This window comes from Chrysochloris asiatica, unplaced genomic scaffold, assembly GCF_000296735.1.
Source record: "Chrysochloris asiatica unplaced genomic scaffold, ChrAsi1.0 scaffold00075, whole genome shotgun sequence".
Taxonomy (NCBI): domain Eukaryota; kingdom Metazoa; phylum Chordata; class Mammalia; order Afrosoricida; family Chrysochloridae; genus Chrysochloris; species Chrysochloris asiatica.
In genome coordinates, this window is record NW_006408593.1 from 13,408,759 (window position 1) to 13,424,172 (window position 15,414).

The 15,414-nt window shown below is 50.1% G+C and overlaps 1 protein-coding gene across 1 annotated transcript in view; it reads left to right on the plus strand.

Annotated features, from left to right (window-relative positions):
• The first annotated feature begins 4,373 nt into the window (after positions 1–4,373).
• Positions 4,374–15,414, plus strand: part of SLC39A13 (solute carrier family 39 (zinc transporter), member 13) — a 41,651-nt gene continuing 30,610 nt past the window's right edge. Inside the window, exons 1-2 of the mRNA XM_006865132.1 lie at positions 4,374–4,552; positions 11,237–11,511. Of these exons, the coding sequence (XP_006865194.1) occupies positions 4,374–4,552; positions 11,237–11,511 (454 nt within the window). The remainder of the gene's footprint in view (positions 4,553–11,236; positions 11,512–15,414) is intronic.

Here is a 15,414-nt window from a genome sequence, read left to right on the forward strand (position 1 = left end):
ATCGGCCAGGTGGCATCATTGATGGACTCAAGTGTGGCAGCGGTAGTGAGGTTGGCCCAGGATCGGACATTGTTTTGTTCTGCTGTGCATGGGATCGCTATGAGTCGGTCACAACAATGTGACCCCTTTCAGAGCAGTTGGTAGTGGTAACCAGTATCCTTCTAGTCTCAGAGTCTATCTCATGTATTGTGGACATGTTATCCGAAGGACCAGTCCCTGGAGAAGGACATCATGCTTGATAAGCAGAGGGTTGGCCAAAAAAAGGAAGACACTCAATGAGATGGATTGATCCAGTGACAGCCACAGTGGTTCCAACATAGCAGTGTCTTGTTCTGTTGTCCATGGAGTTGCTTTGAACCAGAACTGACTACAATGTAACAATATATATCACGTATCATATATGTTGTTGTGTGCAGTTGAGTCAATTCAGACTCATAGTCATTCTATAGAACAAAGTAGAACTGCCCCATAGGATCTTTGTTCCTGTGGACCAGCTCGTGGATTCAAACTGTGGGCATTTCTGTTAGCAGCTAGGTGCTTAACCATTGCAACAAATATTTTTATTATGAGTGCCCAAGGGAGGTGAAAGGAGCTCTGGTAGCATAGTGGTTATGAATCAGGCTGCTAATCTCACAGTCAGCAGTTCAAAACCACCAGCTGTGCCACAGGAGAAAAATGAGGCTTTCTGCTCCCATAAAGATTCACAGCCTTGGAAACCCTGTACAGAGTCACTATGAGTTGGAACCGACTCCACGGCACATAACAACAACAACAAGGGAGGTGCAGAGTCATGACCCGTGGTTGAAATGAGATGTGACTGCAGTTCACAGTGTCCCTCGAACCTGTCCCACCTCTACTGTCTCCATCTAGAAATCCTCCCATCAGTATTTTCCTACCCAAAACCCTCTCTGCTGTCTCTGCCCATAGGCTCAAGTGAAGCTTGTGAGGTTGTGCTGGAGCCCCGCCCTCGGTCAGCCAGCCTTTCCACCCTCCCCCACCACAGTCAGAAGGTACTACTCAACATTCCCAGAAGTTCTTTCTCAACCTCCTTCCACCCCACCCCTTCCAAACTCCTCCGTCCATGTCCATGGAGGCCTTCTCCTCCGCAGCCTGCCTCTGCAGTGCCCTGTTCTCACCCCACCCTGCTCAGATCACTCCTACACTCTGCCCCACTCCTGGCTCTCACTCTACAGCCTCACTCTACAGCTCCAGAAGGCACGTATCTCCAGAGCAGCCCCCGCCACCCCCACCACACCCCTGTTCTCCTGCTGACCAGGCTTACAGACGGGGATCTCACCTCCTGGCCACATCACTCAGCCTCCGGTACCTCAAATCCACCGCCACCCACAGGGACTTCCTTCTGCTCACCACGGGCACACCAAGCCACCCCCCACTCTTCCCCCCCCCATCACCAAGGACAGAAGCTGCTTCCCCACCTGAAACCCCTGCTCTATGGAACCCCCTCCTTGATTCCCTTTTCCCCTAGGTCTCCTGAGTGTCTCTCCCTCTAAAGCTCCCAGGCATCCATTCTATACAGAAGCCAATAAACCCTCCTTCCACTATTGTCCTAGTGACTGAAAGAGGAATGCTTTTACCTGGTATACAGTAGGGATTCATTTAGTGCATGTTTCCCTCACACATGCTCACTGAACAGGTATAGATCTGGATTTCCATCCCACCCCTGCCCTTCACTCGCTGTGAGGATAAAGGGGAGCCACTCATGTCTCAGGGTCTCAAGTGTCCTCATCTGTGAAATGGGGACAATAAGAGGCATACTTCACGACAGGGTGGTGGTAATGAATTAGGCCAGAAAGTCTGTGTGAGGAGTGTGCCCAGCATCCTGCAGGGGAAGGAAGGTAGACCTGTGCCTGAGGGCTCAGCACCTTTGCAGCCTCCATGGAAACAACTACGAGAAATGGGCAGAATGAGAAAGCTGGCCCAGGAGAGCTGCCACCCACTCAGGGGGCTGGAGCTTCAGTCTCCCTTCTCCCATTCTAGCCAAGCAACCAGCTCCTGGGAAGGGAAAGCCAGCTGGGAAGTAGGAACCGAATACCACAAGGACCCTGTAATAAGACGAGAGAGGCCCTTTGGAAAGAAGAAAAGGATATGGTATTGAGCTTCACGAGTCCTGCCCACTGGGTCTTCACAACAAGGACAGGAATTGTCATCTCCATCTTACAGTTAGGCAATGGGGTAGATACATACACAGCCAGTAAGGACCAGAATCAGGATTTGAACCCAGGCTTATCTGACTCCAAAGCCGGTGCTCTCAACCACAGCCCAGAGCTGCCAAGTGTGTGCCCTGAGCACTGGGGATTGGGGTCTATTGTGTGTGGGGCCAGGGATTGGGCCTGAGGGGACCAGTGAGCAATGGCCTTGGACTTGGAGAATGAGCTGCCCAGGGGTCCCAGGCTGGGGGTGGGGACAGCCCAAGTTTCCAGGGCCTGGAAGGAGTTAACTGCGTGAGGGGCCTGGGTGAATCAGAGGCTCCACCGGCTGAGATGGAAATTCCCTGTATAGGGCATGTGGTCACCCAGAAAAAGGGAACCGGTGCTTTTCGGAGCAGCGGACAGCGGGGGCTGGAGCTGGGAGCAGACGCCCGTCCGGGTGGGGCTGGAGAGGAGGCCATGAGTGTTGTCCTCACCAGGAGGCCCTAGGCAGAAAGAGGGAGATGAGGAGGGGCCAGGCCAGGCCGGTCATGCTATGGTGTGTCCATGGACTCTGAAGGATGAGTAGGAGTTCACCAGGCCCATAGGAAGAAAGGTCATTCCAGGCAGTGGGACCCATAGAGCATACGCATGATGGTATGACTCAGCATGGAGAGCTTGTCCACTCTGCTTTTGCTGGCACACTCCTTCCTGTCCTTTGGGGCCCATCCCAAGTGGTATCCCTCCCACCCTAAGCTGACACATCACTCCTTCTGGGAGTCCCACAGCCTTGGTTTCCCTCGCAGAGCTCTCAGCGTTTTGTAACTCATTTGTGACTTCACAAAGGCAGGGGCAGCTTGCACCCCGCAAAGGCCCTGGACCCAGAAGGTACACAGTATTTGTAGAGGGACAGCTTCACAGAAGAGGAATCTGAGGCTCAGAAAGGTTAGGCAAAATTCAGTGTCACCAGTTGGCTACATCCCCAAGTAAGGCTCAGGCCACGGCTTCTGTCTCAATGGGGAGAAGCCACCGGGAGGAGGAAAGGACAGAGGCAGACAGACTGTTCCCTGGGGCAGGACAAGGGGAGAAGCAAAGGGCACAGAAAACTGGGCCAGGGAAGGTGATCTAGTTGTTCTACAGACCAAGACAGCTCCTCCTAAATTATAGGTCAGTCCTCTCCTCCGCAACTCCCCAGGTAGCACTGGGAATCTTCACCCCCTCCAGGAAGGAAACTATGGTAGGAGATGGAAGGCAGGACAGCCAGATGGAGGGAGAAGGGGATTGAGTGTCCAGAAGCCTAGACTCTCAGACCAGACACTTTCCAGCACATGGCCTGAAACACATGTCTTCACCTCTGAGCCTCAATTTACTCCTGATAAATGGAGATGAGGAAACAGGCTCATTCTGAGACTGACTTAATCCTTGGTTCTTCTATGAGGGAGGTTCTCTGTTACTAGGACCAAGTGTCATGTCTCTCTGCTGTCTTTAACTGGGAGAGCCGTCACTGCAGGCTCATCTGTCCGCCCGGCGATGCCTTAAAGCGTGGACTGTTCTTGGGCCCAGTGTTCATCTCTCCTAGCTTGGCTCCGGGTGTGGAGGCCTATGACCTACATCAGCCTGACGAGATAGCCTGAACCCAATTTGAGAATTGTGATGACCAGGACATCTGCCTAGAGACATACCCCCTGGAGGCCCCTGGTGTTTTAGGTTCTACCATAGTACCCCAGATTCCTTGTCCCCCTACATATCTGCTGCAAATGTTGAGGACACCCAGCGAAGCTCAGGCAGGGCTAGCAGCCTCAGGGCCGCCATTAGTGTTGGAGTCCCTCCAAGCATGAAGGGGAACTGAGAACAAGCCTGAAGGAATGGGTCTTTAGGGCAGGCCAGGGTGGGCTGGGCCCTTGTGGGAAGGGGCCACTTCAAGGAATCCAAACTGATGGGGTCCTGGGGGTGGAGAGGAGAGAGGGACAGCTAGCACCCCCAGTCAGGAGGTTGTGGGGTTAGGGTCACTAGGAGGTGTTTGCAGGTTGTCCACAGAGTGCTGGCAGGGCAGTGGGAGGTTGGGGAGCTGTGTGGGGAAGGAAAGAGGAAGCCATGAGGAGGGGGGAAGGGGCTGCCGGGGATGGAGTGGGAGTGGGGGCTGGGGGCCTGGAGCCACTTCGGCCGCAGCCACTTCACTTCTCCCGGTTTCGGTTTGTAAATAGCTGCCGGCTCTGTGAAGGCGGGATGGGCCCTGCCCCTTCTGTGGCCTGTGTCCAGGAGGCTAGGTCTGAGGAGAAAGATGCTCAAACCCTAGATCTGAGGACCCCAGGAGGCATCAAGCCTAGCCTGGCCTCTGGCTTGGGTGGGTGGGTCTTGGTGGGCCTGGCTCTGGGCAGCCCCAACCCCAACCTGTGGTCACTGAGGTAATGCAGCTGGGCCGGAGGAGCCAGAACTTGATGAGTTGGCCACATTGGACTTATTTATAACCAGGCCTCAGTGGTCAGAGCAGCTGCTGAGCCGCCAACTCAGCACTCGGTGCTGGCCCGGGGACCACGGCAGGGAGATAGGTTGGCCTGATGCCCCTTGATCTGACCTAGTGTCCTGGGATCCCAGAGTCTCATTCCCTGAGCCATCTGCAGAGGCTAGGCCTGGGAATTGAGCAGGAGCTACTGAAAACAGGGGTCCCAGGACCTCTAGGTCAACGGTGGACTGGTCAGTTCCCAGGAGGCTCAACCTTGGCCTTCCTTCAGAAAAAAACGATTTCTCCAGAGGTCAGGCGCCGTCAGCAAAGTAAAAAGAAGCAAAGTCATTTCCACTCCTCTTCTTGTAATATCAGCTTAAAAGCAAAACATGTTTGGGAAGAGGGTGATGCTGAACCCCAAAGTCTGGCCCTCATGGTGGCTCTCAAGGCCATCAAGGAGGGATGGGTCTCCAAGTCTCTCACTCTACCTCATGGGCCTCCATGTCCTGAGCATGCCCAGTCCCCCGTCCAAAAGGTCACTTATCTTTCCTCTGAGCAAGAACATGAGGGTGGCAGGCCCTTTCCTAAGACTTGTAGACATAAAGAAGACCCTAAAATTCTCCTGCGTTTTAGTCCTTTGGGACCAACCTTGTTGCCTACCACTCTCCCATGTGTCCATCAAATTTAGTCTAGGTCTGGTCTGTCCATCCCCTGGCCCTCCCCTTGCATGCCCTCAACCCCAGCCTGCCAGTTCCCATCCCCGTCCCCAGAGCTGAGGATCTTGGGATGTGAGCATTGGAAAAGCAATGGGCGAGGGGTTTAGACCATAGATGCACAGTCATCACACAATGAGAAGCCAAAGATGGGCCACAGTCAACTAGTTAAGGACAGAGCTGAAAACAGTGTCACATGCCCTGATGCCCAGTCCAGTGCTCTCACCCCTGACCTCTAACCCCCTGGACCATTGGTCCTTCCTGGGCTTTTCTCTTGTCTTGTGGGAAACTTGTAAGGGAAAACTAGGACCTGGGGTGATGAGTGGAGGAAGACACACACCATCTTCTGCCCCAGTCTGGGGCCAGAGGATAGTGGGCCCACTTAGGCCCCTCTGGGCAGGGTCGGGGCACCCAGCCTGGAGCCGCCCGGCTGCAGCTGCCCCTGTTTCCACATCGGCAGTAGCAGGCCGGCGCCTGAGAAAACAGGAAGCGCCCGGTCACCACAGGAAGCATGTGTGCACCACCTCCCCACCCCCGGCCCATTGCAAAACGCCAACAGCTCCATTACCACAGGCACCACACTGAAGCTGGGAGAAACACTCCGGCCACCAGGCCCACTGAGGAGCCGGACAGACCCCAGCCCTACCCGCCTGGGCTAGGCCTGAGGGTGGTGTCCAGCTGCAGGCCGAAGTAGCCCACAATCCCTCACGCTTTCCCAGTCCAGTCCCCAGACTGCGCTGAGCCAGGCTGCTTTGGTCACAATTAAATCAGAATATGAAGACACAGAGAAACCATTGCTTTGACGCTGCATTTGGCATTCGAGGCCTCTGTGCCCGGCCTTCAGACCCTAGCAGAGTTAGATCCTCAAGTCTCACTGAGGCAGTGTGTTGGCCCACAGCCCACCACCTCCACCCCCAGGGAGCCTTCTATTGTGGATTCCACACCTGCCACACCCTCAGCCAAGCCCCTGCCCTTCCCAGCTGCTACTTGTCTGTCCCTCAGGGCCCTGCCCAGACTCACCTTTGGAAAGGCCTGGGCCCCTCCTCATACCTGGCTCCCCTCCGCTTCTGGCCTCCATAGGCTCAGCCATTTAAGGGAAACAGGGGCTCCCAAAAGGCTAAGGCCCGATGCCCAGGGTTGCCGCTGCTCCTCCAGCCCCGGGGACAGCAAGGAAAAGAGAAGAGAGCAGAGCCTTTCATGGCTATTATAAATCAAAGGGGGAAGTCAGAGCGGGAGAAATCAGAAACTTCCCTACCCTGGGCACGGGGACCTGCCAGGCAGCAGCCCCTAAGTGCTCCAAAGCCTTTCCCCCATCCCTCCTGCCTCCCTGGCCACTGCCCAGACCCAGTGCCCTCTCTTCAGACTGAGGCCCTCCCACCTGGCCAGAGACACCTTCAGGGCATCCAACAGTCCTCCTTGCTGGGCACCATCAGGCTAGGCACACCTGTCTCTGGGCCTCAGTTTTTTCCTCCTGGTCCGTGGAGATGAATAGTCAGTCAGGCTATCCAATCAGTAGAGTGAGAATGGGACATGCCCCTGGACCAAAACCCTCAGGAGACAAAGGGAGTGATGAGGCATTCCCAGAATCCCCAGTGAGGCAGAGTCTGGGCTAGACCAATGTCTGCAGAGAGCAGACAGTAGGACTGGGCTGGCCAGAGCCCTCGACTATAAGGACAGGAGGACCTTGCCCTTCACCTTGTCCCTGCAGTTAAACCCGAAGGGCTTTGGTCCCAGGGCCCAAGGAGCCTGGACTCCAAGGTTCAGGAAGAATGTCCACTCTGGTAGAAGACTTCAAGGGGAAATTTTATGAAAAAAGAAAACAAAAACAAACTAAAGAGAGAGATACAAATTTGCAGGAATTTTTAAGATAAAATTTAAAAGTGCAGAAAAACTTCATTCTTTTTTGGGATCACACCCACAAATGCCTGGGGGAGCCTCCTGTTTCTTGGTGTTGGGCACATGGGTGCCGACTCAGGATGCCTTTACTTGAAGCTCACACCCTTACTCCAGGAATCTCTGCTGTCTCTGTGTTCAAATTCTCCTCAGCCCGCTTCCGGAACTATGAGTCTCCAGGTGATGCCAACGGGGTCAGATGTCTGCCTGAGGGTCAGATGTCACTCTTTCCTGGGAAAGAGTGGCAGGGCCTGGAATCCTCTGAGCCTCAGTTTATCTGTAGAATGAGGACCATACTTCTTGCTTTACCACCCAAACTGCAGTGTATGATCCCGGGCAAGCAACCTCTCCTTCCCAAGCCTCAGTTTATCCATTTGGAAAGCGAGGGAAACAATCTCCACAGCTTGCAGTGAGAGGCAAATGAGGTCATGGAATAGGGCCGCCCGGTGACTATGTGCTACAATAATCATACAGCAAACACCCCTCCGGTCCCTCCCAGAAGCCCTGCTTTCTCCCTCCTTAACCTTCCACTTGCCCCAACCAGGGTGAGTTCCCTGCTCTTCTCGGTGCACCCAGAGCCCCTAGCCTTGCTCTGACCCTTCCTGATCTGGGAGAATGTTGGAGCTGAGGTTCCCAGCCTGGCCCCAAGGGGCTCTCTTTCTGGGACTCAGCTTCCTGCCCTAGCAAGACCCCAGCTTCCTCTTGTATACCTCGTGCCCTCACCAGGCAACCCCTGCTATCCTCAGCCAGCCACGCTGCTTTAACAATCCTGGGCATTCAGTGGGAATGGGCATACATGACATCTTGTAATCATGCAAACTACAGCTATTCTTATTCCCATTTCACAGGTAAGGATACTGAGGCTTAGGAGGGAAGAGCGAGTGGGAATCCTATAGAAACAATAAGCAAAGCAGCACCTTTCTGTTTGGAAAACCTTGGTAGCTTTAAGAGGGCCGCCGCTGCCCAGGCCCTTCGCCTTGGCCTTTCCCCAGCAACCCTGCTCTGTCCCCATGCTGATTCTCCTGCTTCTCCTGGTTGTATGTTGTCAGAGTTGGATCCAGCATCAGGTGCTGGGAAAGCAGAGCGAGACTAATGTCCAGCAGCTATCCCAGAAAGACAGGCAGTCTACTGGACTAGGAAGCTCCCATAGCCTCCCTGCCCTGAACATACACACTAAGCTATGCTATGGAGTAAGTTTTGACTCTTATCAACCTCATAGGACAGAGTGGTGGTGGTGGTTATGTGCCGTGGAGTCGGTTCCGACCCATAGCGACCCTGTACAGGGTTTCCAAGGCTGTAAATCTTTACAGGAGCAGAAAGCCTCCTCTTTCTCCTGCGGAACAGTTGGTAGTTTCCAACTGCTGACCTTAAGGTTCGCAACCCAATTCCGACCCATAGTGACCCTGTATAGAGTTTCCAAGGAGCAGCTGGTGAGCTTGAACCACCAATCTTGCAATTCAAACAACTTTGCAGTCTGACGCATTAGCCCACAGCGCCACACCAAGACTTTTGGGAATTGAAATCCCAACTCTGAAACTTCTTAGCTGAGAGACTTGGATATGTAACCCTTGGATATGTAAGTCAGCACCACCATGAGGAGAAGAACGCCTCTCCCAGCCTGGAGATGTCACAAAGGGAATTGTTTTTCTCGCAGCTAAGGGCTCAATGTTTCTCACAAACCGTCTCCTGTAAGCCTCCTAATGCTCTGGGGGAATCAGTCCTAGGGTGGCGCTATAGCACTAGACTGCTAACCGCAAAGCCAGCAGTTCAAACCCACCAGGTGCACCTTGGAAACCCTATACAAGGTCACAAAGGAGTTGGAACCGATTCAACAGCAGTTAACAACAGCAACAGCTCTGGGGATTAGCTATTATTACTAGTCTGACTTTACAGATGAGGAAACTAAGGGAATCTCATCTGACTCCAAGTCGGGTGCACTTTGCAGGGCTCCAGAGAGCCTCCCCCCACTTGCAGGTTTAGAAGTGCCCTGAGTGACAAGTTGAACCCTGGCTGGGCTGGCAGGACTAGTGGGACAGTTCCCTCAAAGCCTGGCTGCCCTTGCTCTTAGATTGGGGTTAGGCACCAGCTACAGTGGCACCTCATCCACCCTGTTGTCTTGGGCCCCCTGCCCTGTAGCTGTCCTGGAGTCTCTCTGGGAGAGAGGGGTGGAAACCTTTCCAGGAACCCTGCATGGTGGGCAGGGAGTGGGAGGAAGTTGGACACTTGCTTGGGCCCCTTTTAGGCCCTGAAGGGAGGTGGCTCAGTAATTTGGTATTTGTGATTTTGTCATCATTTTCTTAAAGAGGGCACCCCCAAATTGTACATGCTTCAGGCGTCACAAAACAACTCTGTCCCCAGAGTGGGGGCAGTGGGAAGACTATGGCCAGATTCTCATTCCAGCACCCCTCCCTACTTGCTTCTTGTTTGTCGGCTCTGGACTTTGAGGAGAGCCCCATTTTCCCCATCTATACAGTGAGGATGAGGATGAGAGGGCTTGGGGTACAGCAGAGGCAGTGAGGGGAACCCAGTGTACCCACACTTTTTTAAAAAGCACACACCAAGGCTACACACAGGAAAGGAGTGTAAATTAGTAAAACTTAATTGTAGGATAATTTAACCTTAAATCCAGAAATGCCATTTGGGGGATCTTTTTTTTTTTTTTAAGTTTTTATTGTGGATTTAGTAAAAGTTTACAGGACAAATGATCAGTTTTACATTCAACAAATCATACACCTTGTTTCATTACAATGATTATAATCCCCTCCATGTACCATCAGTTAACAGTATTTCTCTCTATTCATTTTAGCTCTTTTTTTTTTAAACACTCAGGCATATATAATAATTTACACCACCAAAGGGCACATTCTGCAAGTCTGCCTCCTGGCCACCAGCTCTCAGTCCCTTCCCATGAATCTAGAGTCCTCAGCTGCTCCCTCTCTCCATGCCCCCGTCTCTGCCTCCATCTCTGGTGTTGCTACTTCTCTGGACAGGGTCCCGCATTCTGCTTGTGCTTTTTTCCCTTGATGGTCCTAGGGTCCTCTGTTTCTGGATTGTAAGATTAACTATTCCCCCATTCTTGTTACAACATTTTGGGGGATTTTTTCTAAGGCAATTGTTAGATTCACGCACTGAGTCCTAAAGATAGTCGGTGGCACACGATGATGAATAATAATAGTAGTACTACTATTATATAGGAAACCCTATACACGGTCACTATGGGTTGGAATGGACTCAACCACACTTAACAACATTATAGTAGTAAGATAGTGTAGGTAGCCTTCCCATTCCAGTTATTGTCAAGTGCGGTCAAGTTGGTTCCCACTCATCACATCCGAGGAATGACTGGTGGATTTGAACCATCAAGCTTGCAGTTCAAACTGACCTTGTGGTCCACTGCTTACCTTACAGCACCACTCCAAGATTCCAAGATGTCAATTGCTGTCCAGTAGGTTCTGACTGATAGCTACCCTGTATAGGGTTTCTAAGGAGTGGCTGGTGAACTTGAACCGTTGACCTGGTAGTTCAAATGGACCTTGCAGTCCAGCACATTCCCAGAGCGCCACACCAGGACTCCTCGGAGGGGTTCCATATTTGAGATGAATGGACAGGAGGTGTTGGGTTGCATATTTCTGATACCTGGCACAGAATTTTAGGTCGCCATTAAAAGTGTTCTTATAAAGATGTTTGAATGTGACCGAATGTTGGCAGCATATTCAAGCTTTTAAATATAGTTTACATACATGTAGTCTGTCATTTTTAAATGCATAAAAGCATGTCTCCTGTCACTGAACTGTACACTTAAAAATGGTGAAACCGGTCAATGCTTTATTTTACCACAATAAAATAAAAATTCAAAAACAAAAGGCTCAAATAGAAAGCTTTCACAAGTTGTTCCATCCGCAACAGCCTTGTGGGGCAGGTGGGACTCCTACCCCCATTTTTCAGCTGAGATGACTGAGGCTTGGAGCCCGGCTGTCACTTGTCTACAGACTAAGTGAGCCCCAGGCCCCGTTCCTCCCTTGGGTCCTTGGCCCCCGGAGGTGGCGGGGTCCCAGGCCAACCTCAGCCCCCCAGGGGGAGGAGACAGAGGGTGCGGGGCGACTCGCGGAGCCAGGGCGGAGGCAGCGTCCCGCACTGTCTCACCGCAGGCCCGACCTCGGCCCTTATCTGCTCGGGCAGCTTCCGCCCCCCACCCCAGCCCCCGCCGCAGGCCTGGTCCCCGCCTCCGCCTCGGGAGGGCCCGGACCGCCCCCAGGGGAGCGCGAACTGCCGAGGCTGCTGCCCAGTCGAGCGGAGAGGGGGCCCGGCCCCCCAGGTGGGAAGCCGGAAGTGATAAATAACTCCTCGGGGGGGAAGACAGTGTGGCCCTCCCTGCCCCCAGGATGTCCACCCCCAGCCAGAGAGGGGCGCCCTCAACCCTGGCCAAAAATGAGAGGGGATTGGGAAGACGAGGAGAGGGTCCCTTAAATTCCCTGGAAGCCAGAAAATGTGGGGTCGTCTAAATGGGCACAGCCCACCGCCATCACACTCACTAGCAACCCCAATGGGCGTCCCTGGCACAGGTGTGAGGGAGAAAAGAAGTGGAGACACCTTGGAGAAAGTGAAAAGTAAACCACAAAACTAGGAGACGTCTGAAATGTACAGCTGGCAAAGGAGAAGCAGCACACGGGAACCGTAATCCTTACAAATCCCTAAGAGACAACACATCATCCAATAGAATAGAAATCAAACCAGCCTTCAGCAGTGGAGGAAACACATTTGTCCAATAAGCATAAAAGGTATGCTCAATCTCAGTGGTGATGGGGGAAATGCAAATTAAAATCACAATGTGATGCTACATTATACTGCTTGAAGGGCAAACATGAAGGAGCCTGCCAGACAGCAGCGAGTATGGGGACTAAGTGGAGCCACAGGAAAGCCTGGTTGCTGGTCAGAGCACTGTTGTTGTTGTTGTTATGTGCTGTGGAGTCGGTTCCGACTCACAGCGACCCTGTACAGGGTTTCCAAGGCTGTAAATCTTGACGGGAGTAGAAAGCCTCATCGTTCTCCCGAGGAATAGCTGATAGTTTCGAACTGCTGACTTTGTGGTCCCCAGCCTGATTTGTAACCACTACACTACCAGAGCTCCTTACCAGGTTAAAATAACCAATGGGGAAAGCAATCTGGTGTTATCTCTTAAAGCTGAACATTTCCAGATGCTGGGACCCAGAAAATCCACCCTGCCCACCCTGCCTGCCCCCGGTTTAAAATCTAGAGAAACTCCAAGAAAAGTAGAAAACAATGTTCACAGATGCACTGTTCCTAAGAGCAAAAATCTGAAAATAACACAAAATGCCCATCAAGAGAATGGATAAGTAAATTACACTAAATTCATTCCCAGCATTCAGCAGTGCAGTTTAACAAAACATCATAAACTAACTTTAGTACAATCCTGAGTGAAAAAAGCCAGTCCCAGAAGACAAATCCTTAACCTCCTTGTAAAGTTCAATAGGACTTGTGGTGTGGCGCTGTAGGATAAGCCCTTAACTGCTAACTACAAAGTCGTCAGTTTAAACCCACTAGCTGCTCTTTGGAAACCCTATACAGGATCACTATGTGTCAGAATCGACTTGATGGCACTTAACAACAGTAAAGTTCAATAATGAGTCAAATCCAAATATTGTGTTTTATATATACACACATACACAGAGTCAAGTCAAAAAGTATTGCTACAAAATCATGAAAACATTATTAAAAATATCAAAATGTGAAACTATCTTGACATATCCTCCATCTATCTCTAATTTCTCTATCTCTCTAATCCTCTAGAGTCCTGGTGTGATGCTGTGGGTTAATGTGCCAGACTGCAAAGCCATTTAAACTGCAAGGTCAGCGGTTCAAGCTCACCAGCTGCTACTCAGAAACCCTATACAGGGTTGCTATGAGTCAGAATTGACTCAATGGCACTTAACAACAACAACAACCCTTCTCTGGGAGTCCCGGTGTGGTGCTGTAAGATAATGCACTGGACCATAAGGTCAGTTTGAACCACAAAGTCGGTGGTTCAAACTCACCAGCTGCTCCTGGGAAACCCTATATAGATCTCTATGAGTTGGATCCTACTCCATGGCACTTAACAACAACAACCTTTCTCTGAAGAATTCTTCACTTGACACCACTTCAAAATGACAGTTTTGTATCCTTAAGGGAATCAAATGATGTTCCTTTAAATGTTCTTTGAGATTAGGGAACAAAATGAAGTCTAAAGGAGCAAGGTCAGTGCTATAGAGTGGATGGGGTAAAGTTTTCCAGTGAAATTCTCATAGGACAGTCCTTGGTACCCTTGAAGAATGAACAGGTACATTCTCATAATGGAAAATTTTAAATTCCTCATTGCTACTTTCCTGACCTTTTTCTTACCAATACAGTTTTCAATTTTCATAAAACAATCACCATAACCTTCTAAGCTGATCTCTCTGCCTTGAATTTAACTGACCCAAAAAATACCCTTCAGAAGCCTCTGTTTTGATTAGACCTCTTTTTTGAAAGCATTTGAACAAGACTAAGACAAGTTTGGTGCTGAGAGAACTTGTCTGTAGCCATCCGCTGATCACAGAGACGTGTTTAAACACATTTTGTTTAAAATAAACCTGTGCGTGTGTGAACTGGAATCTGAGTAACAATAATTTTTTCTACTTATTCTCATATATGAGGGGGCTTCAAAAAGTTTGTGGGAAAACTCCATTATCATTTCATTTTTCCATGAACTTTTTGAAGTCTCCTCATATTGACAAGAAAAAAAGCCAAACTATATCTCTACAAATACCAATGTTGGTTCCTTCCTTCTAATATTTACTTTCACTATTAGGAGATGATGCTGATTACCCATCTAAGATGCAAGATTATATGCTGAGAAATGACTAGATCAATAAGAAAATGTAGTTGGTTTCTCAAGTATAATGGTGGTTGTGTGCCGTGGAGTCGATTCTGACTCATAGCAACCCTATATAGGGTTTCCGAGGCTGTAAATCTTTACAGGAGCAGAAAGCCTCATCTTTCTCCTGCAGAAGAGCTGGTAGTTTCAAACTGCTGACCTTGAGGTTTGCAGCCCGATTCGTAATCACTACGCCACCAGAGCTCCTTAAGTATAATGTTGTTGGTTGTTGGTAAGTGCCTTAGAGTCGGTTCCGACCCATAGCGACCCTGTATAGGGCTTCCAAGGAGCAGCTGGTGAGCTTGAACCACCGACCTTGCAGTTCAAACTGACTTTGCAGTCTTGTGCATTAACCCACAAAGCCACACCAGGACTACATAAAATAATTTGATTTCCTGTAAGCTATTGTAAATTGTTAAAAATTTAATGGGAAATATCTGATTCAAAATATCCACAAAAAATATAAACTACCTAGAAGTTAATTTGTTCATAATTGTGCACGATCTACATGGAAGCAGTTGTAAAACTCACTGAATCATTTGGGGAAAAATATTTAAAACATACGCACACAGTGGAATACTATGCAATGTTGATTCTGAAAAAACTTACAACATGGATAAACATGGAAGGCATAGACTGAGTGAAATTAGTCAAATACAAAAGGACAAATACTGTATGAAACCAATGTTGTAAAAAGTTAAGAAAATGTTTTCTTGATAACAGAAACATTCTATGATGGTTACCATGGATTAGGGAAGGGGGAAAAAAACAGTGACTAAAGGTAAATAGTCTTTAAAAAAAAAAAGAGTAAATATCAAGTCACTACCGACCCATAGCGACCCAGTGCACAACAGAATGAAACACTGCCCGATCCTGCGCCAACCTCACTACTGTTGCCACGTTTGAGCCCACTGATGCTGCCACTTTGCCAATCCATCTCGCTGGGGGTCTTCCTCTTTTTCCCTGACTCTCCACCTTACCAAACATGATATCTTTATCTAGCGACTGGTCCCTCTTGATATTTCCGAAGTATGAGAGACGAAGTTTGGCCATCCTGGCCTCCAAGGAGCACTCTGGCTGCCCTTCTTCCAATACAGATTTATTGGTTCTTTTGGCAGTCCGTGGCACTTTCAATATTCTCCTCCAACACCATAACTCAAAAGCATCAATTCTTATAAGGTCTTCCTTATTCACTGTCCAGCTTTCGTATGCATATGAGATTATTGAAAATACCATGGCTTGGGTCAGGCACACCCTAGTCCTCAAGCTGACATCTTTGCTCTTCAACACTTTAAGAAGGTCTTG